Source organism: Coregonus clupeaformis, unplaced genomic scaffold, assembly GCF_020615455.1.
Source record: "Coregonus clupeaformis isolate EN_2021a unplaced genomic scaffold, ASM2061545v1 scaf0119, whole genome shotgun sequence".
NCBI classification, from domain to species: domain Eukaryota; kingdom Metazoa; phylum Chordata; class Actinopteri; order Salmoniformes; family Salmonidae; genus Coregonus; species Coregonus clupeaformis.
Window position 1 is genome coordinate 682,501 of NW_025533574.1, and position 27,578 is coordinate 710,078.

General features: G+C 46.1%; 1 protein-coding gene across 1 annotated transcript in view; it reads right to left on the reverse strand.

Annotated features, from left to right (window-relative positions):
- Positions 1–26,475, reverse strand: part of LOC121570754 (voltage-dependent T-type calcium channel subunit alpha-1I-like) — a gene marked incomplete at its 5' end in the record, with an annotated part of 123,821 nt that extends 97,346 nt beyond the window's left edge. The window contains 2 exons of the mRNA XM_045213516.1: positions 20,532–20,665; positions 26,350–26,475. Coding sequence (XP_045069451.1) covers positions 20,532–20,665; positions 26,350–26,475 — 260 coding nt within the window. The remainder of the gene's footprint in view (positions 1–20,531; positions 20,666–26,349) is intronic.
- Positions 26,476–27,578: the final 1,103 nt, after the last annotated feature.

Sequence of the window (27,578 nt, forward strand, 5' to 3'; positions counted from 1 at the left end):
CTCCTGTAGAATTCTCTGATACAGAGCAGAATTCATGGTTCCTTCTATTAAGGCAAGTCGTCCAGGTCCTGAGGCAGCAAAGCATCCCCAAACCATCACACCACCACCACCATGCTTGACCTTTGGTATGATGTTCTTACTGTGGAATGCAGTGTTTGGTTTTCGCCAGGCATAATGGGACCCATCTCGTCCAAAAAGTTGACTCAAGTTTGCCAAAAAGCACCTGGATGATCATCAAGACTCTTGGAAGAACGTTCTATGGACAGATGATTCAAAAGTATACCTTTTTGGACGACATGGTTCCAGTAATGCCTGGCGAAAACCAAACTCTGCATTCCACAGTAAGAACATCATTCCAAAGGTCAAGCGTGGTGGTGGTGGTCAACCTGCCTCAGATAGCTCCTTTGTCCCACCCCCCATACACGGGGAGACCGGCTCAATCGGTGCCTCCAGTGATGCTATCTCTTTCATCGTTACCCAACGCTTAGGTTTACCTCCACTGTACTCATATCCTTCCATATCCTTGTCTGTACATAATGCCCTGTATCTATTCTACAACGCCCGGAACTCTGCCCCTTTTATTCTCTGTACCCAACGCACTAGAAGACCAGTTCTTAAAGCCTTTAGCCGTATCCTTATTCTACTCCTCCTCTGTTCCTCTGGTGATGTAGAGGTTAACCCAGGCCCTGTAGCCCCCAGTATCACTCCTACTCCCCAGGCGCTATCATTTGTTGACTTCTGTAACCGTAAAAGCCTTGGTTTCTTGCATGTTAACATCAGAAGCCTCCTCCCTAAGTTTGAGTTATTCACTGCGTTAGCACACTCCGCCAACACTGATGTTCTAGCAGTATCTGAATCCTGGCTTAGGAAGGCCACCAAAAACTCTGACATTTCCATCCCCAACTACAACATTTTCAGTCTAGATAGAACTGCCAAAGGGGGCGGAGTTGCAATCTACTGTAGAGATAGCCTGCAGAGCTCTATCATACTATCCAGGTCTGTGCTTCTACTTCAAAAAATCCACCTTTCCAGAAATAAGTCTATCACTGTTGCCGCTTGCTACAGACCCCCCTCAGCCCCCAGCTGTGCCCTGGACACCATATGTAAATTGATTGCCCCCCATCTATCCTCAGAGTTCGTACTGCTTGGTGACCTAAACTGGGATATGCTTAACATCCCGGCCGTCCTACAATCTAAACTAGATGCCCTCAATCTCACACAAATTATCAAGGAACCTACCAGGTACAACCCTAAATCCATAAACATGGGCACCCTCATAGATATCATCCTGACTAATTGACCCTCTAAATACACCTCCGCTGTCTTCAACCAGGATCTCAGCGATCACTGCCTCATTGCCTGCGTCCGTAATGGGTCCGCGGTCAAACGACCACCGCTCATCACTGTCAAACGCTCCCTAAAACACTTTAGCGAGCAGGCCTTTCTAATTGACCTGGCCCGGGTATCCTGGATGGATATTGACCTCATTCCAAAAGAGGATGCCTGGTTGTTCTTTAAAAGTGCTTTCCTCTCCTTCTTAAATAAGCATGCCCCATTCAAGAAATTGCAGAACTAAGAACAGATATAGCCCCTGGTTCACCCCAGACTTGACTGCCCTTGACCAGCACAAAAACATCCTGTGGCGTACTGCATTAGCATCGAACTGCCCCCGCGATATGCAACTTTTCAGGGAAGTCAGGAACCAATATACACAATCAGTTAGGAAAGCAAAAGCAAGCTTTTTCAAACAGAAATGTACATCCTGTAGCACTAACTCCAAAAAGTTTTGGGACACTGTAAAGTCCATGGAGAATAAGAGCACCTCCTCCCAGCTGCCCACTGCACTGAGGCTAGGAAACACTGTCACCACCGATAAATCTATGATAATCAAGCATTTCAACAAGCATTTTGCAACGGCTGGCCATGCTTTCCACCTGGCTACCCCTACCCCGGCCACCAGCTCTGCACCCTCCGCTGCAATTTGCCCATCTTCATCGACCTGGCCAAGGCTTTCGACTCTATCAATCACCGCATTCTTATTGGCAGACTAAATAGCCTTGGTTTCTCAAATGACTGCCTCGCCTGGTTCACCAACTACTTCTCAGATAGAGTTCAATGTGTCAAATCGGAAGGCCTGTTGTCTGGACCTCTGGCAGTCTCTATGGGGGTGCCACAGTGTTCAATTCTCGGGCCGACTCTATCCTCTGTGTATATCAATGATGTCACTCTTGCTGCTGGTGACTCTCAGATCCACCTCTACTCAGACGACACCATTTTGTATACATCTGGCCCTTCATTGGACACTGTGTTAACAAACCTCCAAACGAGCTTCAATGCCATACAACACTCCTTCCGTAGCCTCCAACTGCTCTTAAACGCTAGTAAAACTAAATGCATGCTCTTCAATCGAACGCTGCTTGCACCCGCCTGCCCGACTAGACTAGAATCACTACTCTCGGCGAGTCTGACTTAGAATTTGTGGACAACTACAAATACCTAGGTGTCTGGTTAGACCGTAAACTCTCCTTCCAGACTCTCATTAAGCATCTCCAATCCAAAGTTAAATCTAGAATCGGCATCATATTTCGCAACAAAGCCTCCTTCACTCATGCTGCCATAAAGCCCTCGTAAAACTGACTATCCTACTGATCCTTTACTTCGGCGATGTCATTTACAAAATAGCCTCCAACACTCTACTCAGCAAATTGGATGTAGTCTATCACAGTGCCATCATTTTTGTCACCAAAGCCTCATATACTACCCACCATTGTGACCTGTACGCTCTCGTTGGCTGGCCCTCACTACATATTCGTCTCCAAACCCACTGGCTCCAGGTCATCTATAAATCACTGCTAGGCAAATCCCTGCCTTATCTTAGCTCATTGGTCACCATAGCAACACCCACCCGCAGTCTGCGCTCCAGCAGGTATATCTCACTGGTCATCCCCAAAGCCAACACCTCCTTTGGCCGCCATTCCTTCCAGTTCTCTGCTGCTAGTGACTGGAACGAACTGCAAAAATCTCTGAAGCTGGAGACTCTTATCTCCCTCACTAACTTTAAGCATCAGTTGTCAGAGCAGCTTACCGATCACTGCACCTGTACACAGCCCATCTGTAATTAGCCTACCCAACTACCTCATCCCCATATTGTTATTTATTTTGCTCATTTGCACCCCAGTATCTCTATTTGCACATCATCTTCTGAACATCTATCACTCCAGTGTTAATACTAAATTGTAATTATTTTGCACTATGGCCTATTTATTGCCTTACCTCCATAACTTACTACATTTGCACACACTGTATATAGATTTTGTATTGTGTTATTGACTGTATGTTTTTGTTTATCCCATGTGTAACTCTGTGTTGTTGTTGTTTTTAATCGCACTGCTTTGCTTTATCTTGGCCAGGTCGCAGTTGTAAATGAGAACTTGTTCTCAACTGGCTTACCTGGTTTAATAAAGGTTAAATGAATAAAAATTCTGACCCCTCCACTACCCAAGCATTCATGCTAATGTTAGTCCAGTCCACTAGGGACCTGTTGTCATTGTATTACGTTAGTAATCAATAACCCATGTGTGTTTGTATTGTGTTATTATTTAGTTAGTTAGTAAATAAATAATGAAGCCAATTTGTGTATTGCTGATTCATCAATAAGGTTAGGGTTCTTGCAGGTTCAAGGATTATGTGACGTTCAGAATGAGACTGATAAGAGGTAATTATTTGATAAGTGACTGTTATCGATATATAACATATATATATATATAGTCGAAGAGTTTAATTCAGGAGATGGTAACTCGTTAAACAACGTATTCCGTGGTGCCCCAAATTCCTAATGAGTTAATTGTTACATTATTAATTTAATCAAGTGACAATTAAACATAGTTAGGTGATTCGATAAATAACAGTCATACATTAAAGTAAGTCACGTCACGACACTGGAGAAGAGTCCCCTAAGCAAGCTGGTCCTGGGGCTCTGTTCACAAGCACAAACAAACCCCACAGAGCTCCAGGACAGCAACACTATTAGACCCAACCAAATCATGAGAAAACAAAAAGATAATTACTTAACACATTGGAAAGAATTAACAAACAAAAAAGAGTAAACTAGAATGTTATTTGGCCCTAAACAGAGAGTACACAGTGGCAGAATACCTGACCACTGTGACTGACCCAAAATTAAGGAAAGCTTTGACTATGAGCATAGCCTTGCTATTGAGAAAGGTCGCCATAGGCAGGCCTGGCTCTCAAGAGAAGACAGGCTATGTGCACACTGCCCACAAAATGAGGTGGAAACTGACCTGCACTTCCTAACCTCCTGCCAAATGTATGACCATATTAGAGACATATTTCCATCAGATTACACAGACCCACAAAGAATTCAAAAACAAATCAAATTTGGATAACCTCCCACATCTATTGGATGAAATACCACAGTGTGCAATCACAGCAGCAAGATGTGTGACCTGTTGCCACAAGAAAAGGGCACCAGTGAAGAACAAACACCATTGCAAACACAACCCATATTTATGTTTATTTATTTTCCCATTTGTACTTTAACTATTTGCACATCATTACAACACTGTATATAGACATACTATGACATTTGAAATGTCTCTATTATTTTGGAACTTTTGTGAGTGTAATATTTACTGTTCACTTTTTATTGTTTATTTTGTTTATCTATTTCACTTGCTTTGGCAATGTAAACATATGTTCCGATGCCAATAAAGCCCTTTGAATTCAATTGAATTGAGAGAGTCAGAGGGAGAGGTAGAGGTAGGGAGAGAGTGAGAGTGAGAGTGAGAGTGAGAGAGAGAGAGAGAGAGAGAGAGAGAGAGAGAGAGAGAGAGAGAGAGAGAGTTATTTTCCCATTTGTACTTTAACTATTTGCACATTGTTACAACACTGTATATATATACATAATATGACATTTGAAATGTCTTTATTCTTTTGAAACTTCTGAGTGTAATGTTTACTGTTAATATTTATTATTTATTTCACTTTTGTTTACTATCTACTTCACTTGCTTTGGCAATGTTAACATACATTTCCCATGCCAATAAAGCCCTTAAATTGAAATTGAATTGAGAGAGAGAGAAAGAGAGAGAGAGAAAGAGAGAGAGAGAGAAAGAGAGAGAGAGAGAGAGAGAGAGAGAGAGAGAGAGAGAGAGAGAGAGAGAGAGAGAGAGAGAGAGAGAGAGAGAGAGAGAGAGAGAGAGAGAGAGAGAGAGAGAGAGAGAGAGAGAGAGAGAGAGAGAGAGAGAGAGAGAGAGAGAGAGAGAGAGAGAGAGAGAGAGCGAGAGAGAGAGAGAGAGAGAAACAGAGAAGGATAGAATCTGGTCTTTGTAAGTGATGCCTGCAGGATGTTGTGGTTTAGTAAGAGTCAGACATCTGTTAGCTACTCATTCTCAGCATGTTAAAACTGTTTGTGCCCTGCAACCTAAACCACTTTCACAGAATGGCCACGGTGCTTTATCTGTCCTTGTGTGTGTTTGAGACTGTGTGTGTGTGTGTGTGTGTACGTGCGTGTGTGTGTGTGCATGCCTGTCTTCGTGTGTGTGTGTGGGGACCATGACAAGAGCCTGGGGTGGAATACATTAATGTTGTTGCAAACATCAAATGTGTTTAAGTGTTTAAGGTTATGTTTAGGCATTAACTCAGAATTCTTAAGGTTAGGGTTAAGTTTTTAACTCCGATATCTTAGGTTAGGCATTAACTCAGAATGGTTAACGTAAGGGTTAAGGTTTGGGATAGGCTTAAAACAAAAATCTAAAAAACGACTTTCTATCGCTGGATTCGAACCTTTAGAATCAGAGTTTCCACGTCATCTCCCGATGTCCTCAGACATGGATGGACGTCGAATACTAACTTGTATCACGGGTGACCTGGCTGTGGAGAGAGAGAGGTTGGAATGATTTCTCCTCCAAGCTCCAAGAATAGTGTCTGAGGAGAACATGCCGCAGAGTTCCGCTTGACAATCCCCATTATGTCAATTTCATCTCTGAGCGATGGCCTAATCGTCTCCAATACACACACAATGCTCACACTTGTACTCTAACACACACACACACACACACACAGACATGCACCCACACACTCACACTCACACACTCACACAGTGACAAACAATGTAAATTCCATCAGCACTGTCCTCTCTAGCAAGCAGAAGCGCCTCACAGCGCTTCTAGTCTCACTAGAGAAGAGAGGATGTGACAAAAGGGCAAGAGACAACCATCTCCATCCTATTGATGGAAGAGGAGGGGAAATAATTCACTGCGACACAGGGGTGATTTAGCTACAACCACAGTGCATGATTTCCTCTTTAGTTTGAAGAGTTTGAAGAGGAAATCATGCACACATACACACACACACACACACACGTCTTTCACCAGGCTTAGAATGCAGTGTTTAAGTCTGTGAGAGCAGCCACCCATGCATAATCATGAGCCTTGAATAGCTTGAATAGAATAGGAGTCAGTGAGTTCAACTGTGTTTAGTATAGACAAGCACCAGTAGAACTCCCTATGATCTCTCCATGCAGCCAGCCAGTCAGCTAGCCAGTCAGCTAGCCAGTCAGCTTGCCAGTCAGCCAGTCAGCCAGCCAGCCAGCCAGCCAGCCAGCCAGTCAGCCAGTCAGCCAGCCAGCCAGCCAGCCAGCCAGCCAGTCAGCCAGCCAGCCTGCCAGCCAGCCAGTCAGCCAGCCAGTCAGCCAGCCAGTCAGCCAGTCAGCCAGTCAGCCAGTCAGCCAGTCAGCCAGCCAGTCAGCCAGCCAGTCAGCCAGTCAGCCAGTCAGCCAGTCAGCCAGCCAGCCAGTCAGCCAGTCAGCCAGTAAGCTGCTCTCTCCTCTTCCCCTTAGAACACACACCCAGTCTGGAGCTGATTACAAGCAATAGTTTGGCCCTGTCCGGGGGTTTCTTCGGATGGGGCCACAGTGTCTCCGGACCGCTCCTGTCTCAGCCTCCAGTATTTATGCTGCAGTAGTTTATGTGTCGGGGGGCTGGGGTTAGTTGGTTATACCTGGAGTACTTCTCCTGTCTTATCCAGTGTCCTGTGTGAATTTAAGTATGCTCTCTCTAATTCTCTCGTTCTCTCTTTCTCTCTGAGAACCTGAGCCCTAGGACCATACGTCAGGACTACCGGGCATGCTGACACCTTGCTGTCCCCAGTCCGCCTGGCCTTGCTGCTATTCCAGTTTCAACTGTTCTGCCTGCGGTTACGAAACCCCTACCTGTCCCAGACCTGCTGTTTTCAACTCTTAATGATCGGCTATGAAAAGCCAACTGAGAGACCTGAGCCCTAGGACCATACGTCGGGACTACCGGCCGTGGTGACTCCTTGCTGTCCCCAGTCCGCCTGGCCTTGCTGCTATTCCAGTTTCAACTGTTCTGCCTGCGGTTATGGAACCCCTACCTGTCCCAGACCTGCTGTTTTCAACTCTTAATGATCGGCTATGAAAAGCCAACTGAGATTTATTCCTGATTATTATTTGACCATGCTTGTCACTTATGAACATTTTTGAACATCTTGGCATGGTTCTGTTATAATCTCCACCCGGCACAGCCAGAAGAGGACTGGCCACCCCTCATAGCCTGGTTCCTCTCTAGGTTTCTTCCTAGGTTTTGGCCTTTCTAGGGAGTTTTTCCTAGCCACCGTGCTTCTACACCTGCATTACTAGCTGTTTGGGGTTTTAGGCTGGGTTTCTGTACAGCACTTCGAGATATTAGCTGATGTACGAAGGGCTATATAAAATAAAATTGATTGATTGATTGAATAGCGTCTCACTATCTGAAGGATGCTACTGTTATAATGCTTCTGATATGGTTCTGTGGTGTTGTATTCTGTCTGTTGTGTTTCACATCAGTGGAGTTATGTAACAGCTTTAACAATGATGAGGGGATGTGGATAATACACTCACAACTAACAACCCTGTTTTGTGGTGAATATTTGAGAGGCAGAGTAGAAGGCTTACACACACATATACATACAGACACCTAAGATGAAGTGAGAGGTGATGGAGAGAGAGGGAACAGAGTGAGAGGTGATGAGAGAGAGAGGATAGAGTGATAGTGTCACGACTTCCTCCGAAGCTGCCTCCCCTCCTTGTTCGGGCAGGCTTCGGCGTTCGTCGTCACCGGCCTTCTAGCCACTGCCGCTCCATATCTCATCATTCCATTTGTCATGTCTTGTCAATTACACACACCTAGTTTATATTCCCCTCATTAGTATGTGTTTAAGTGTTCCCTCTGCCCCCTTGTCCTTGTGGGTGATTGTTGCATGTGAGATGAGTGTAGCTCGGTGGAGCTACCTGTACTTTGTATTGCCAGGGTATATTTTCGCTGTGTGCCTGTATTTGTTCCAGTGCGCCTGTTTTGTGCACTGGACTGTTGACGCTATCCAGCGTAACCATGTACTACGGAATAAACTCTGTATTCTGTGATTTACCCTCCTGCATCTGACTCCTTCAAATCACATTCTCACAGAATCACCCACCCGCTATGGAGTCAGCGGGAGAGGAGCGCATGCCTGGAGTCGTGGCACGGGTCCAGGAGCATTCAATGATGCTAGCCAGCTTGGGAGAAGCGATGGATCGGGTTCTTCAGGTCGTCCAACGCCTGGAGAGGAGAGAACCCGATCTGTCGAGACCAGCTGGGCGACCGGATCCAGCCACCCACACCTAGAGGGATCCATATATCCCGACCACGGCAGTTCGACGGGACAGCTGCTCTCTGCCAGGGATTCCTCCTCCAACTCGAGCTTCATTATTCCTCCATCAGCCCGGCCCCATCGGAGCGGGAGAAGGTGTCTGGCCTCGTCTCCTGCCTCTCTGGAAAAGCCCTGGAGTAGGCCAACGCGGTCTGGAATGAAGGAGTTCGCTCGCCTCTTTCGGGCTGTCTTCGATCACCCGCGCAAGGGTCGAGAGGCGGGCGAGTGGCTGGTCCACCTGAGACAGCGGACGAGGACTGAACAGGACTTCGCCTTGGAGTTCCGGACTCTAGCAGCTGGGTCCGGGTGGAACGAGCGGGCCCTCATCGACCACTTCCGGTGCCATCTGCGGGAGGACGTCCGAAGGGAGCTAGCCTGCCGGGACACCATGTTGTCCTTCACACAACTGGTGGACATGGCCATCCGCTTGGACAACCTGCTGGCAGCCAGAGGACGTCCTGGAGGGGGTCTGCCCGTTCCAACCCCGCCCGACTCGGATCCCGAACTGATGGAGCTGGGAGGATGCTTGGTCGCGGTGTAGTGGTCTACATCGATGACATTCTGGTGTATTCCACTACGCGCGCCGAGCATGTGTCCCTGGTTCGCAAAGTGCTGGCCCAACTGTTGGAAAATGACCTTTAAGCCAAGGCATAGAAGTGTCTGTTTTTCCAGCAGTCCGTCTCCTTCCTCGGATACCGCATTACCACCTCAGGTGTGGAGATGGAGGGAGATCGCATTTCAACCATGCGTAATTGGCCGACTCCAACCACGGTTAATGAGGTGCAGCGCTTCTTGGCTTCACCAACTACTATCGGAGGTTTATCCGGGGCTTTGGCAAGGTCGCAGCTCCCATTACATCTCTGTTGAAGGGTGGGCCGTCCCGGCTCAGCTGGTCTGCTGAGGCTGACAGGGCCTTCAGTAACCTGAGGGGTCTGTTCACCTCAGCCCGGTACTGGCCCACCCCGATCCATCACTACCGTTCGTAGTGGAGGTGGATGCGTCCGAGGTAGGGATAGGCACTGTCCTATCTCAACGCTCGGGCACGCCACGCAAGCTCCGCCCCTGTGCCTTCTTCTCTAAGAAGCTCAGCCCGGTGGAGCAGAACTACGACATTGGTGATCGGGAGCTGTTGGCTGTTGTCCGAGCCCTGACCGTGTGGAGGCATTGGCTTGAAGGGGCGAAACACCCTTTCCTCATCTGGACGGACCACCGTAACCTGGAGTACATCTGGGAAGCAAGGAGGCTGAATCCTCGCCAGGCCAGGTGGGCCCTATTCTTCACCCGGTTTGATTTCACACTATCATACATCCCGGGTACGAAGAACGTGAAGGCAGACGCATTGTCACGGCTGTATGACACAGAGGAGAGGCCGAGAGACAACACCCCCATAATCCCGGCCTCCTGCATTGTGGCGCCGGTAGTATGGGCGATGGACGCGGATATAGAGCAGGCATTACGCACAGATCCATCTCCACCTCAGTGTCCAGCTGGGCTGCATTACGTGCCTGCTCTTATCCGTGATCGTCTGATCTACTGGGCACACACGTCACCCTCCTCTGGTCACCCAGGTATCGGTCGTACAGTGCGCTGCCTGACCGGAAAGTACTGGTGGCCTACCTTGGCTAAGGACGTGAGGGTGTACGTCTCCTCCTGCTCAGTGTGCGCCCAGAGTAAGGCACCTAGGCACCTCCCAGCGGATAAGTTACAACCTTTACCAGTTCCACAACGACCATGGTCTCACCTGAGTGTTGATTTCCTGAATGATCTTCCCCTCTCCCAAGGTAACACCGCCATCCTGGTCGTGTGGACTGCTTTTCCAAGGCCTGCCGCCTCTTTCCTCTGCCCGGTCTCCCCACGGCCCTGCAAACTGCGGAGGCCCTGTTTACACACGTCTTCCGGCACTACGGGGTACCAGAGGATATAGTGTCTGACCGAGGTCCCCAATTCACATCCAAGGTCCTCAAAGCATTCATGGAACGTCTGAGGGTCTCGGTCAGCCTTACCTCTGGTTTCCACCCCGAGTCTAATGGGCAGGTGGAACGGGTAAATCAGGATGTGGGTAGGTTCCTGCGGTCCTACTGCCAGGACCGGCCGGGGGAGTGGTCGGTGTTCTTGCCATGGGCCGAATATGCCCAGAACTCTCTCCGTCACTCCTCCACTAACCTAACGCCATTCCAATGTGTTTTAGGTTACCAACCGGTTCTGGCAGTGAGGCCCTGGTCTTCATACCGGGTAATCGGGTCTGGCTCTCGACCCGGAATCTGCCCCTCTGCCTGCCCTGCCGGAAGCTGAGCCCGTGGTTTGTGGGGCCGTTCAAAGTCCTGAGGAGAATCAACTAAGTTACCTATAGGTTATTACTCCCCCATGATTACCGCATTATCCCCTCGTTTCATATGTCTCTCCTCAGGCCGGTGGTGGCTGGTCCGCTCCAGGAGTCTGAGGTGTGGGAGGTCCCTCCACCTCCGCTGGACATCGAGGGGGCCCCGGCGTACTCCGTCCGTTCCATCCTGGATTCGAGGCATCGGGTGGGGGGCCTTCAGTACCTTGTGGAGTGGGAGGGGTACAGTCCGGAGGAACGGTGCTGGGTCCCGGTGAGGGATATCCTTGATCCCTCCCTGTTGCAGGATTTCCACCATCGCCATCCGGCTCGCCCTGCTCCTCGTCCTCCTGGCCGTCCCCGAGGCCGGGATCGGCGCGCTGCTGGAGCTGCGCGTCAAGGGTGGGGTGGGGAAGGGTACTGTCACGACTTCTTCCGAAGCTGCCTCCCCTCCTTGTTCGGGCAGGCTTTGGCGTTCGTCGTCACCGGCCTTCTAGCCACTGCTGCTCCATATCTCATCATTCCATTTGTCGTGTCTTGTCAATTACACACACCTGGTTCATATTCCCCACATTAGTATGTGTTTAAGTGTTCCCTCTGCCCCCTTGTCCTTGTGGGTAATTGTTGCATGTGAGATGAGTGTAGCTCGGTGGAGCTACCTGTACTTTGTATTGCCGGTGTATATTTTCCCAGTGTGCCTGTATTTGTTCCAGTGCGCCTGTTTTGCGAACTGGACTGTTGACGCTATCCAGCGTAATCGTGTATTACGGAATAAACTCTGTATTCTGTGATTTACCCTCCTGCTCCTGACTCCTTCAAATCACATTCTCACAGATAGAGGATAGAGAGAGAGGATAGAGTGAGTGAGAGATGGAGAGAGAGAGGATAGAGTGAGAGATGATGAGAGAGAGGATAGAGTGAGTGAGAGATGGAGAGGGAGAGAGGATAGAGTGAGAGATGATGAGAGAGAGAGGATAGAGTGAGAGATGGAGAGAGAGGATAGAGTGAGAGATGAGATAGAGATAGAGAGAGAGAGAGAGAGAGAGAGAGAGAGAGAGAGAGAGAGAGAGAGAGAGAGAGAGAGAGAGATGGAGCGAGAGAGGATAGAGTGAGTGATGATGGAGAGAGAGAGGATAGAGTGAGTGAGAGAGAGGATAGAGTAAGTGAGAGATGGAGAGAGAGAGGATAGAGTGAGAGAGAGAAGGAGAGAGAGAGAGGATAGAGTGAGTGAGGGGGACAGGGATATATACAGTAGTAGTAAAGACCTAACACTGAAAGAGAGGGGGTTTGGTGAATCAAACCATTCACTCATAATCGTCCCTGGTCTCACAATGGACTATATATGAACAGTCAGACCTCCTATCTGTGTCCTGTATCTGTATACTGTATCTCCATATAGCTCCATATAGCTCCATATAGCTCCATAATTCATGAATCCAGAGTGATGATTACTACTGTAAATCTACTACTTTACTGGGGAAAGGAGAGAGGCTAGACCATTGATTTACACAAGGACACAACTGATACTAGTGAAAAAGAATCACACAAACACAAACACACACACACACACACACTCCTTCCTGTTTGGAACCCAGGGATCCCAATAAATACTACTAAATACTACACCACCCCCACACACAGTCTGAATTTAACCCATCTAGCCTAGAGGCAAGCCATCCCTGGGAGCCAGTGTGGCTGTTCCTCGCCTCGCACGTCCAAAGCCATCTCATTTCAGTTCCGATGTAGGACCAGCAAAAAATGTCAAGCTGCCAATTGAAATGTCACCGGAACAGAGGAGGACTTGTGAAGGGAAACATAGCCTTGAATTCACCCCCGATGCGTTCTGACATTAAAGCACGGGCAAATATTTTAACACAGACATTTAATGAGAATAGCAAAGTTCTGGAAAGAGACGATGGTTGGAGTGCCTCTGGGATATTGGGGGCAAGTGACGGAGTCGCAGAAATAGCAAATACACACATGCAAGAGTGTGCACACACAAAGAAGTGCACATAAGCACATGTGTACTGAAACACACATACACACAAACTTCCTTTCTAGCTTCTAAAACCCGCCAGACCTCCCGTGTTGACGTCTTAATGGCTCAGTGCTCTACTAATTGAATTAGAAATAACTGGGGGAGGAGGAGAGGAAAGATGAAGAAAGGGGGAACAGAGGAAATAGAAAAAGAGAGAGAAAAAAGAGAGAAGGGAGTTGTGGAAGAGCAGAGGTGAAGGAAGGCGAACACAACACTACAGGAAGAAGGAGGACCAGAGGGGAAGGCAGAACAGAGGGATGAAGATTGGGGAGCTAAAGGAAAAAGAGGAAGAAAGAGAGAGGGTGTGTGAGTGTGTCTGTGGAGAGAAAGGGTGTGTGCCACAGGAGGCTGGTGAGGGGAGGACGACTCATAATAATGACTTGAATGGAATGAATGGAACACAATGTGTTTGATGTGTTCGATACCATTCCATTTATTCCGTTCCAGCCATTACTATGAGCCCGTCTTCCCCCAATTAGGTGCCACCAGCCACCTGTGGTGTGGAAAGAGAGGTGTGTGTGTGTGAGTGCGAGGTGTGTGTTCCTCTGTGTGTGGCTGCAGCTGCTCCCGTACACATCAGTCAGGCTGTGTGTTTGTCAGAGTAATTAGCTAGCCGCCGCAGGCCTCCTCCATCTAATTGTTCTCTCTTTTTTAACACTCCTTTTTTTGGCTCCATCCCTTCATCTCTTAGCCTTTTATGTATCCTGGGTTTCCAATGGATGACGCAGGCTAAGGGCTAGGTACTAGGGGCTAGGGGCTAGGGGCTAGGGGCTAGGTACTAGGGGCTAGGTACTAGGTACTAGGGGCTAGGTACTAGGGGCTAGGGGCTACGGGCTAGGTACGATGGGCTAGGGGCTAGGTACTAGGGGCTAGGGGCTAGGTACTATGGGCTAGGGGCTAGGTACTAGGGGCTAGGTACTATGGGCTAAGGGCTAGGTACCAGAGGCTAGGGGCTTGGTACTAGGGGCTAGGGGCTAGGTAATATGGGCTAGGGGCTAGGTACTAGGGGCTAGGGGCTAGGTAATATGGGCTAGGGGCTAGGTACTAGGGGCTAGGGGCTAGGTACTATGGGCTAGGGACTGCGTGTGTCAGTATTATGTCCAGTATGCTTCCTCTGTGCTGTAACCCCTAGTATATGGGTGTGTGGGTATATGGGTGTGTGGGTATATGGGTGTGTGGGTATATGGGTGTGTGTGTGTGCCTGTGTTGTGTAGGTGTTGTGTGAGTTTGTGTGCGACGCCGGCACGCCTGTGTGTGTGTGTGTGTGTGTGTGTGTGTGTGTGTGTGTGTGTGTGTGTGTGTGTGTGTGTGCATGCGCACAGTGTGAGTTGTAATCCTGGTCTGCACTCAGCGATAGCTCAGCTCAACTCTATTCTCCATAGCACAGCAAGCAGCAGGATCAGCAGGAAGGGAGAGCACACACACTGAACACAAAGGCAGGCAGAGAGGAAAGCAGAGAGGACACAGCCAACATGGGATTTATATATATCTATAACACCTTTAATCTGATGGCATCAATCAAACCTAAAGGAAAAACTACAGGAAAGGAGAAACAAGAAGATAAAGGAAGAATAAACAAGGAGAGAGATAGAGACTTGAGTTGAGGGTTAAAGTCACAAGTACTATCTATCTATCTATCTATCTATCTATCTATCTATCTGTCTGTCTGTCTGTCTGTCTGTCTGTCTGTCTGTCTGTCTGTCTGTCTGTCTGTCTGTCTGTCTGTCTGTCTGTCTGTCTGTCTGTCTGTCTGTCTGTCTGTCTGTCTGTCTGTCTGTCTGTCTGTCTGTCTGTCTGTCTGTCTGTCTGTCTGTCTGTCTGTCTATCTATCTATCTATCTACACAGCCAACATGGGATTTATATATATCTATAACACCTTTAATCTGATGGCATCAATCAAACCTAAAGGAAAAACTACAGGAAAGGAGAAACAAGAAGATAAAGGAAGAATAAACAAGGAGAGAGATAGAGACTTGAGTTGAGGGTTAAAGTCACAAGTACTATCTATCTATCTATCTATCTATCTATCTATCTATCTATCTATCTATCTATCTATCTATCTATCTATCTATCTGTCTGTCTGTCTGTCTGTCTGTCTGTCTGTCTGTCTGTCAGTCTGTCTGTCTGTCTGTCTGTCTGTCTGTCTGTCTGTCTGTCTGTCTGTCTGTCTGTCTGTCTGTCTGTCTGTCTGTCTGTCTGTCTGTCTGTCTGTCTGTCTGTCTGTCTGTCTGTCTGTCTGTCTGTCTGTCTGTCTGTCTGTCTGTCTGTCTGTCTGTCTGTCTGTCTGTCTGTCTGTCTGTCTGTCTGTCTGTCTGTCTGTCTGTCTGTCTGTCTGTCTATCTGTCTGTCTGTCTGTCTGTCTGTCTGTCTTCGTCTGTCAGTCTGTCTGTCTGTCAGTCAGTCTGTCTGTCTGTCTGTCTGTCAGTCTGTCTGTCTGTCTGTCTGTCTGTCTGTCTGTCTGTCTGTCTGTCTGTCTGTCTGTCTGTCTGTCTGTCTGTCTATCTATCTATCTATCTATCTATCTATCTATCTATGTCACGCCCTGGCTCTGGGGACTCTTATATGTTGAGCCAGGGTGTGGATTTTCTATGTGTGATTTTCTATGTTGTGTTCTAGTTCGTGTTTTCTATGTTGGCCAGGGTGGTTCCCAATCAGAGGCAGCTGATTCTCGTTGTCTCTGATTGGGAACCATACTTAGGCAGCCTGTTGGCACTAGTTATTTGTGGGATCTTGTTCTGTATAGGTTTGTGTTGGTGAACCTTTAGACTTCACGTATCCTTTTGTTGTTGGTATAAAGTACTCATTAAAAGATGTACGCCTATCACGCTGCGCCTTGGTCTGCCTCTATCGACGATCGTGACTATCTATCTATCTACAGTATCTACAGTATCTATCTATCTACAGTATCTACAGTATCTACAGTATCTACAGTATCTATCTATCTATCTATCTATCTATCTATCTATCTATCTATCTATTATGCAGGGTTCTTCAATTCCGGTCCTGGAGGGCCGAAACACTTCTGGTTTTTATTTCTACCTGGTAGTTAATTGCACTCACCTGGTGTCCCAGGTCTGAATTAGCCCCTGATTAGAAGGAGAGGATGAAAAACAGAGGTGTTTCGGCCCTCCAGGACCGGAATTGAAGAACCCTGATCTACAGTATATATCTATCTGTTTGTCATCTATCCCTGCTCCAGTAGAAAATAAACCAGTTGAAAATAAAGTAGAGCATGTAAGCGGAAATAGACAGATCTGAGATGTAGACAGATCTGAGATGTAGACAGATCTGAGATGTAGACAGATCTGAGATGTAGTCAGATCTGAGATGTAGACAGATCTGAGATGTAGACAGATCTGAGATGTAGACAGCTCTGAGATGTAGACAGATCTGAGATGTAGACAGATCTGAGATGTAGACAGATCTGAGATGTAGACAGATCTGAGATGTAGACAGCTCTGAGATGTAGACAGCTCTGAGATGTAGACAGATCTGAGATGTAGACAGATCTGAGATGTAGTCAGATCTGAGATGTAGTCTAGTCCTGTGGAATATTGGGCCACAGCTGTAGTGGGCCAGAAAGGGTTATGGTAAAAAGGGAAGGGGTCCCCGGGGGAAAGGAGAGTGGGGTTCATGAGAGAGATGCATCAAGGGAGAAGGGGCAGAGTGTGTGACTGGAACAGCATAGTATAACATCAACATTTCTCCACTACTGCAGACCATTGAAAGAGTACTTGTGTGTGTGCCTGTGCATAATGCTTTAATAATGTGAATCAGTGATATTGGACTTCCTGGTGATTTGGATATGAGTAGCCTGCTGATCAGAATCACTAAGCACGCACGCACGCACGCACACACACACACACACACACACGCACACACACACTTCACACTGTCAGAAAGAGACCATCCCCTTCTTGGTCACTCAGCTTTAAGGTTTCATGTATTTCAATGCATCTCTCACCTTTCTTTCACTGACACATCAACTTGAAACAGGCAGCATTATCCTAGCCTTCCTAGAAGTACAGTAGAGTGTCAGCTATCTGTTTGACTGCAGTAAGATTGGAGGTCAAACTTCTTCAGAGTCTGTAAGTTCATTACAGTAGAGCTCACTTATAGGATCATCTGACAACCTTTGATTTATAACTCCACTTAATACATTTTAGTCATTTAGCAGACACTCTTATCCAGAGCGACTTACAGTTAGTGAGTGCATACATTCTTTTTTTCATACTGGCCCCCCATGGGAATCAAACCCACAACCCTGGCGTTGCAAACGCCATGCTCTACCAACTGAGCTACATCCCTGCCGGCCATTCCCTCCCCTACCCTGGACGACGCTGGGCTAATTGTGCGCCGCCCCATGGGTCTCCCGGTCGCGGCCGGCTACGACAGAGCCTGGATTCGAACCAGGATCTCTAGTGACACAGCTAGCACTGCGATGCAGTGCCTTAGACCACTGCGCCACTCGGGAGCCCTTAATACCAGCCCTTAATATAGAGGACAGAGAACGGGAGGGAAGAAGAGAGAGGGGGGGAGAAAAAAGAGAGAGAGAGAGAGAGCTATTAATACAATTGAGAAAAGCGAGAATTTAGTGGGAAGAAATAACAATAAATAGGAGAGAGAGAGAAAAAATAAATGGCCTATTTATATCATTAATATTAATTCAGAGAGCAGAAATGATTAAATATTAAAGCATTAGACCTCTCACTAAAGGCTTCAGTCATACAAAATATATACTTAAATCCGAACTGGTTCTCTAGCAGATTAGTATGAATGTCTCACCCCATGTTCAAGAATGGCCCTTTTCTCTTTATTCAGATTACAACCTCTCACTTTCGGTTACTTGAAAATGAAATAATCTCAAAAATATCTCAATTTTTAAAACAAGCCATAGAAAGTTGGTTGCAATTTCAGTTTAATCCACCAGAAAAGACAGAACAAATATTACAACAAATATTATGGTTAAACTCAAATATACTAATTGATAAAAACCAATTTATATATAAAAGGTATAATCTTTGTAAATTATATCATAAATAGGACTGGTGTAGTTATGTCAGACATGCAGCTAACAAAAATATGGAAATGTCTGCTCTACTCAACATTACAACCAACTAATTGCAGCATTACCGCAAAAATGGAAGAGGCAAGTGGAAGGGGGAACTTGTCTGTTGGCCCTGCATTAAAGACCAAAACTGGCTAAAGAAAATTGTGATAAATAAAAAAGTATACCAGTTTAATTTAAAGACAAAAAAATGGACAGGTGTTCCATATAGATTGCAAAATAGTTGGGAAGAGATTTTCGATGTACCGATTCAATGGTACACAAAACAATGCTGGATTCAAAACGTAGAGTTTTTCTACTTAAATTACTATACAAAATTCTTGCAACCAATAGAATGTTATATGGGGGATACAACCATCCCAGCTCTGCAGATTTTGCTGCAAATAGACAGAATCATTAGATCATTTGTTTTGGTCCTGTCCATATGTAGCTGGTTTTTGGTCACAGGTTCAGGAATGGCTGAATAATTGCAACATTTACCTGGAGCTAACTGAGTGATTTAAAAAGTCATAGTCAATCGATCAATAATACAATAATACTCCTAGCAAAAATGTTTATCTTAATCTACAATCAGTAGAATCTATGAGAATTGAAAGGTTTATAACTTTTGTGAAACATCACAGCACAGTTGAAAAATATATGGCAAATAGAAATTAAAACTGGATGGTGTTCAGAGATAGATGGCAGGGGTTGAGGGTAGCTGAAGGATGGGACTAAAAACAAATAAAATGTAACTATTGTAAAATAGATTGTGTCCGTAAAATGTATATAGTATGTATAAGCTGAATGTAGAAGACTAAGTGTTGTTGTCTATTAGTTTACTCCAATTGTTAGTCCAGCCAACACTGTCTGGGCCACCGTCCTGTTCAATTAGCCTGGTGGCTAATGACAGCTAATGAAAGACAAGGACTGAGGCACTCTGCCTGAAAAACATACCAGCACATACAAACACTAAGACACATGCATAGATGCACTCACACACAAATGGTGATGGAACACACACACACACTCTTCAATCACCGCCCCTTGGCAGTCCTCTGAGATGCAGTGCTCAACTCAAATAAAGATAAATGTCCATCTATCTAGCCCAGTAATTCTGTTATGGCAGAGCTTATGCTCTCTCTTTCTCACAATCATTTACACGCCTGACGGTGTGTGTGTGTGTGTGTGTGTGTGTGTTTGTGTGTGTGTGTGTGTGTGTGTGTGTTTGTGTGTGTGTGTATGTGTGTGTTTGTGTGTGTGTGTATGTGTGTGTTTGTGTGTGTGTGTATATGTGTGTGTGACCTGATAGGTGACCGCTGTAAAGGTTGATGGGGCTGCTGTCAGAACAGGCTGAGTTTATGCATTTATAATGAGCTCTTTATCCAATGGACTAACCCAACCACCCCCTAACACACACACACACACACACACACACGCACAAACAATTATTCTAAGGATTTTATAGAGAAAGAGAGAGGGAGAGATAGAGAGAGAGAAAGAAAGCGAAAGAGAGAGAGGGATGGAGAGAGGGAAAGAGCAGGAGGGAGAGAGAGAAAGAGAGAGACAGACAGACCGACAGAGATACGCCAACACATGGCATGTCATGTGGCTCAGAGCAGACAGAAGCATCTTGTTATGTAAGGCATCACAACACAACAGCAACACTCCATGTGAGCTGAGCCCTGCAGCACAGAACAGACAGCAGCACAAGAAGAGGCTCCAGACAACTGCCTCAGACTCCCCACTGTTATCTCTAAATGACTTCAGGGATTTCAAACACGTTCTCAGAGAGAGGTTTAAAGGTTTGAAATGGGGTTTGTTTTCATGTTGGTGAGGGCAGCAGACTGTGTGTGAGTTGCTGTGGTGTGTCTGTGTGTGTGTGCGTATGTGTGTGTGAGTTGTTGTGGTGTGTATGTGTGTGTGTGAGTGAGTGAGGTTTTGTGGTGTGTGTGTGCGCGTACGTGTGTGTGTATGTGTGTGCATGCGTGCATGTGTGAGTGAGTGTGTGCATGCGTGCAAGTGTCTGTGCGCCCATCTACTTGAACTCAACTGATTTCGACAACATCAAACCAAACTTTTACCAGCTCAACATCAAACCCTAGTTTTAACACAGCCTGGCTTTGACAGGATAAACTTGTGAAGGGGAAACAACAGAAGAAGCCAGGCTAGACTAAAAGGCCCTCTGTATCTCTGCATCCAGTCTACTGCTGCATCTGCAACTTTGTGGCACAGTGCGGTGGTGCACTTTCTCGTAAACACATGCTTGCTGGTTCAAGCCCTACATTTGCAGAGCATGTACAGTACTATCTATGATTCAGTACTATTCACCTAGCTCCCACCCACACTCTTCACAGAAAGGAAAGGAAGCAGGAAAGGAAGCAGGAAGGAGGAAAGGAAGAAGATAGAAGAGTGATCTAACCCAGACATGACGATGAAGAAGTCTAGTCTGTTCCAGGTGTCGCCAAGGTAACAGCGTCTCCCGAAGATTCCCAGTGCCACCATCTTCACCACCATCTCCAACGCAAAGAATATGTAGATGAACGCATCGAAAGCCTGACAGAGGGGCGAGAGAGAGAGAGAGAGAGAGAGAGAGAGAGGGGGGAGAGGGGAGAGGGGAGAGAGAGAGATCATTTGTCAGATTCGTAAGAAATGAGGAAGCACATACTCTTGAAACTGATAAAAACACCTGTTGATAAAGAAAAAACAACACACACACACGTTATAGTGTTCTGACACTAAAACGACCCTAGTCCAAACCACTGCTGTAATGTCCCACCCAGCGACAGTGGCTTGATTGGTTATGATTGTTTTCTGTCGCACCTAGCAGATGGGACAAAAATGAAAACATCAACCTTCGATCAAAACACTACTTTAATGAACATGTTAATGATTATCAATTAACAGAGTGACTGGGACATGATTGCATCTGTCACTGACTGTGTGTGTGAGTGTCTGTGTCTGTGTGTGTGTGTGTGTGTGTGTGTGTATGTATGTGTGTGCGTGCATGCATGCGTGCGTATGCATGTACTGTATGTCTTTGTGTCCTACTTATGCTTTAAAGGTCCAATACAGCCGTTTTTATCTTAATATCAAATCATTTCTGGGTAACAATTGATTGTTTTCAATTAAAATTGTCAAAAATAAATAAAAATAGCTTCTTAGTAAATGGCAATTTCTCAGGCAATAATTTTGCTAGGACTTTCTGGGAGTGGGGGGAGGAACACTGAAAATGAGCTGTTATTGGCAGAGAGGTTTGGAACACTCTTTCTTACTGGTCTATTAACTAATTCACCGCCTGGTGATGTCACCATGAAAGGCCAAGACTCCATCCCACCAAAACAGGCTGAAAATATTTTCAAACAGCTTTTACACTAAAATCAAATCAAATCAAATCAAATGTTATTTGCCACACGCGCCGAATACAACAGGTGTAGACATTAACGTGAAATGCTTACTTACAGCCCTTAACCAACAATGCATTTATTTCTTAATAAAAAAGTAAAATAAAATAACAACAACAAAAAAGTGTTGAGAAAAAAAGAGCAGAAGTAAAATAAAAAAACAGTAGGGAGGCTATATATACAGGGGGGTACCGGTGCAGAGTCAATGTGCAGGGGCACCGGCTAGTTGAGGTAGTTGAGGTAATATGTACATGTGGGTAGAGTTAAAGTAACTATGCATAAATAATTAACAGAGTAGCAGCAGCGTAAAAAGGATGGGGTGGGGGGGCAGTGCAAATAGTCCGGGTAGCCATGATTAGCTGTTCAGGAGTCTTATGGCTTGGGGGTAGAAGCTGTTGAGAAGTCTTTTGGACCTAGACTTGGCACTCCGGTACCGCTTGTCGTGCGGTAGCAGAGAGAACAGTCTATGACTAGGGTGGCTGGAGTCTTTGACAATTTTGAGGGCCTTCCTCTGACACCGCCTGGTATAGAGGTCCTGGATGGCAGGAAGCTTGGCCCCAGTGATGTACTGGGCCGTACGCACTACCCTCTGTAGTGCCTTGCGGTCGGAGGCCAAGCAGTTGCCATACCAGGCGGTGATGCAACCAGTCAGGATGCTCTCGATGGTGCAGCTGTAAAAATTTTGAGGATCTGAGGACCCATGCCAAATCTTTTTCAGTCTCCTGAGGGGGAATAGGCTTTGTCGTGCCCTCTTCACGACTGTCTTGGTGTGTTTGGACCATGATAGTTCGTTGGTGATGTGGACACCAAGGAACTTGAAGCTCTCAACCTGTTCCACTACAGCCCCGTCGATGTGAATGGGGCGTGCTCAGTCCTCTTTTTTTTCCTGTAGTCCACAATCATCTCCTTTGTCTTGGTCACGTTGAGGGAGAGGTTGTTGTCCTGGCACCACACGGCCAGGTCTCTGACCTCCTCCCTATAGGCTGTCTCATCGTTGTCGGTGATCAGGCCTACCACTGTTGTGTCGTCGGCAAACCTAATGATGGTGTTGGAGTCGTGCCTGGCCATGCAGTCATGGGTGAACAGAGAGTACAGGAGGGGGACTGAGCACGCACCCCTGAGGGGCCCCCGTGTTGAGGATCAGTGTGGCAGATGTGTTGTTACCTACCCTTACCACCTGGGGGGCGGCCCGTCAGGAAGTCCAGGATCCAGTTGCAGAGGGAGGTGTTTAGTCCCAGGATCCTTAGCTTAGTGATGAGCTTAGAGGGCACTATGGTGTTGAATGCTGAGCTGTAGTCAATGAATAGCATTCTCACGTATGTGTTCCTCTTGTCCAGGTGGGAAAGGGCAGTGTGGAGTGCAATAGAGATTGCATCATCTGTGGATCTGTTGGGGCGGTATGCAAATTGGAGTGGGTCTAGGGTTTCTGGGATAATGCTGTTAATGTGAGCCATGACCAGCCTTTCAAAGCACTTCATGGCTACAGACGTCAGTGCTACGGGTCGGTAGTCATTTAGGCAGGTTATCTTAGAGTCCTTGGGCACGGGGACTATGGTGGTCTGCTTGAAACATGTTGGTATTACAGACTCAGTCAGGGACATGTTGAAAATGTCAGTGAAGACACTTGCCAGTTGGTCAGCACATGCTCGGAGTACACATCCTGGTAATCCGTCTGGCCCTGCGGCCTTATGAATGTTGACCTGCTTAAAAGTCTTACTCACATCGGCTACGGAGAGCGTGATCACATAGTCATCCGGAACAGCTGGTGCTCTCATGCATGCTTCAGTGTTGCTTGCCTCGAAGCGAGCATAGAAGTGGTTTAGCTCGTCTGGTAGGCTTGTGTCACTGGGCAGCTCACGGCTGTGCTTCCCTTTGTAGTCTGTAATAGTTTTCAAGCCCTGCCACATCCGACGAGCGTCAGAGCCAGTGTAGTACGATTCAATCTTAGTCCTGTATTGACTCTTTGCCTGTTTGATGGTTCGTCGGAGGGCATAGCATAGCACTCACACTCGGTTGTCTTCATTGTCATCTTATAAACACAATAATCTGCCATTGTCTCTGGATTCCCCCCATTCTCCCTGCTTTGCCAGAGGCTGTCTGTGTGGTTATTTCAATCTATTTAATTTTGAATTTTAAGACCCCTTGAAGCATCAAAAATATATATTTTCGGCCTTACTGCTAATAGCCCATACAAACACATTGAATAACAGATTCACTACATGGAACAACAGATAGTCCCCCAAAAAAAATCTAAAGGAAGTTTGTTCTGAAGTGTCTGTCCTATATCTGAGAGATATAAGACAGATCACGAAAGGTTTAATTTATTTATTATGTATTTAACCTCATATTTTTGGCACTATACAGTCTCCATTTATACTTCCATAAATTTTGTTCTACTGGTACCGAGGGACATTCAGACGAGTCTTGTGAGGCCTGTGGGCATGCCAGAGCAAAATAACCGAGAGTCTCACCTTTCTACAGAGGGGTCATATTAGTGTGACAGAAGTTGGCAGATCGGCTGTACCGACTTCAGACGAGTTCCAAGACTCGTGGGAGTCGTAGAGCAAAACATTGTGTTTGTGAGATTCATCTTTCCATAGATGGGTCATAATAGTTTGTAGGCCAAACCGTTCGGACGCTACAGACGTTTTTAAGAGAAGACTGATTTTCTGGATGTCTCAGGGTCTGACAAACACCGCTCTAGCTCTGTCACCTTTCATCGCAGATGCGGAAGTGTTACATAGGCGGATGCAGTGGATTGAGACACATCCAATGCAAAAAAACAGATATATCTAGCTTAAACTGACAGATTTTGATGGGGGGGTTTGTATTATGCTAATTAGATTTTCACGGTGGGTGGACATCGACCTTAGGGGGTTTTAATACTAAAGATGCCTGTCTGGGGTGTGTGTGTTTTATTTTGGGAGCCCTTTGATGCATGTTTTTGTGGATAAGTTAGCCGAGATCCCAACGTTTCTGATCCCCAAAGAGGAGTGTTGTCGACCCGCCCTCTCTTCTCCCAGATACTTACAAAACAGGCACAGACACGAACACAGGCACACACACACTTGCATGCTAAGACACGCACAGACACACACACACACACACACACACACACACACACACACACACACACACACACACACACACACACAGCCCATTTCAAAATAAAAATCTACATCCAGAGACATCTGGGTATTGACAACAGTCCTTACAGATACTGGCACATCTAACATTCATATTGGATACTTTAGAACCTGACAATGTTCTGCTTCATATCTTATTCATAGTGAGCTACAGCCGGGGGCCTTGGTTCCTGTGTGTTAAAACAGGGAGGTTTGAGTGAGCCTTTACAAACAGGGCCATGAAATACACAGCAGGAGAGGACACACACACATGCAGCCTTTCAGATTCTCTATGTTGCATGGTGTGTGTGTGTGTGTTTGTGTTTGTGTGTGTTTGTGTTTGTGTGTGTATGTGTTTGTGTGTGTGTGTGTGTGTGTGTGCAGACGGTGTCGTGAACTTTGTAACAAACGCTCAGCACATGTAATGCAATGTTCACTATATCAGCCACTACATCAGTCACTACATCAGTCACTATATCAGTCACTACAGCAGTCACTATATCAGTCACTACAGCAGTCACTATATCAGTCACTACATCAGTCACTACATCAGTCACTACATCAGTCACTACATCAGTCACTACATCAGTCACTACATCAGTCACCAGTGGTGTAAAGTACTTAAGTACAAATACTTTACAGTACTACTTAAGTAGTTTTTGGGGTATCAGTACTTTACTTTAATATTTCTATTTTTAACAACTTTTACTTCACTACATTCCTAAAGAAAATATGTACTTTTTACTCCATAAATTTTCCTTGACACACAAAAGTACTCGTTACATTTCAAATGCTTAGCAGTACAGGAAAATGGTCCCATTCACGCACTTGTTAAGAGAACATCCCTGGTCATCCCTACTGCCTCTGATCTGGCAGACTCACTAAACACAAATGCTTTGTTTGTAAATGATGTCTGAGTGTTGCTGTGTGCCCCTGGCTATCCGTTTTTTTTTTTTTACAAGAAAACCGTGCCGTCTGGTTTACTTAATATAAGGAATGGGAAATTAGTTATACTTTTACTTTGATACTTAAGTATATTTAAAACCAAATACTTTTAGACTTTCACTCAAGTAGTATTTTACTAGATGACTTTCACTTTTACTTGAGTCATTTTCTATTAAGGTATCTTTACTTTTACTCAAGTATGATAATTGGGTACTTTTTCCACCACTGTCAGTCACTACATCAGTCACACCAGTGTCACAGGGAGCCTAAAGAAAGGCTGGTGTGGGGTGTGGGGAATGGGTTCTCACTTTTCACCGCATGTTGTCAACATTAAACTATAATCAATCCATCAAACGATACAGTGTTGAAACTGTATTTTCCTATCACCTTTTTACAAAGTAGTTTGTTGCAGAGCCATTAACACTTTGCAAAGTGACATTTTGACATAGGATTGCATTGGTAATCCACAATAAAGTTCACATTCCACAATGAGTTTTCAATTAGAATGTTTATCAATCAAACTGTTCAATGATAAATATTCAACAAAGGACACAACATGGTGTTTGTTATGAGAGAGCAGAGAGCCCAAGGTAAGAGAATGACAGAAATACACCACTCTGGAAAAGGTTTCAATGATTGATGATTGACAACATATATGTATCTCCACCATCATACGGTTGAGAGGGCTCCTTTCCCCCATCACTCTAAAGCTGCAGACACAGATAGACAGACAGACAGACAGAGACAGACATACAGACAGACTGACCTGTAGTATCTGGCAGCGGTCTGAAGTGCAGTCGATGTTCTCACAGGGCTGGTACATCCCCAGGGTGACACAGTTGAGCAGAATCACCATGATACTGATCCTCTCGAACCACGTATGGACAGCAAAGGGTTAAGAAACACAGTGGACAACAAGGGACAGTACACACACATACTGAAAGGCAATAGCATATCATACTGGCAAATAAGCAAACATAGGCACATACACACACGCACGCGCACGTACACGTACACGTACACGTACACACACACACAAACAAACACACAAATACTGATGCTTTCATCGTATGATAAACACACACACGCACAGGTAGAGCTTTACAAAAAGGAGAGATTAACACACATTGCACTGGGTGATGCTGAGTGGTGCTGTAAATGAAAGGGATTAACAGACTGGTGCCGGAGGGAGGGAAGAGAGGATGTAAAACAAAACTGTCTGGATCAAAGCCAGCTGCACTCAGACACTATCTCTGTCTGTCTCTCTGTCTCTGTCTCTGACTCTGTCTCCCTGTCTCTCTCTCTCTCTTTCTCTCGCTGTCTGTCTTTCTCTCGCTGTCTGTCTCTCGTTCTCTCGCTGTCTGTCTCTCTCTCTGTGACCCTCTGTCTCTCTCTGACGCGCCTCTCTCTCTGTCTGTCTCTCTCTCTCAACCCTGTCTCTATCTTTCCCCCTCCCTCACTCCTCTCTCCCCCTCTTGCTCTCTCTCTAGTTTACTCCGTCTTACCTTATTTTTCTACGCCTCTACTCTCTCTCTATCTCTCTCTCTTTATTGCTATGCCAATTTTCCCCCAGTTATCTGCATGTCTCTCCCTCTCCCTCCATTTCTTTTCATCTCTCTCTGTGTTCCTTCCTCCCCGTTCATTCCCAAAGCGTGACAGAGCACAGGGTTGCCTGAGTGGCAACACAGAAATACTTAAGAAGTGCTAAACAGGCGGCAGTGCAGAATCAATCAGCCCTAATAGCTGATGAATGTGTTATGCAGTGAAAACACACCACTCACAGAGAGGCAGAGAAGCTGCCTGCAGGCTTAAATCTGGGAGAGCTGGTACAAAGTCTTAGTTTGGACACAATGGAGAAACACGTACATACACACAAACGCACATGCTCAGTCACACAGTCAGGCATGCACTCATTGATGCACACACAAGACAGCTATGGGCATGTGCTCAATGTACAGCGTCATCTAGCATATAGTATATACCCCCACACTCCCA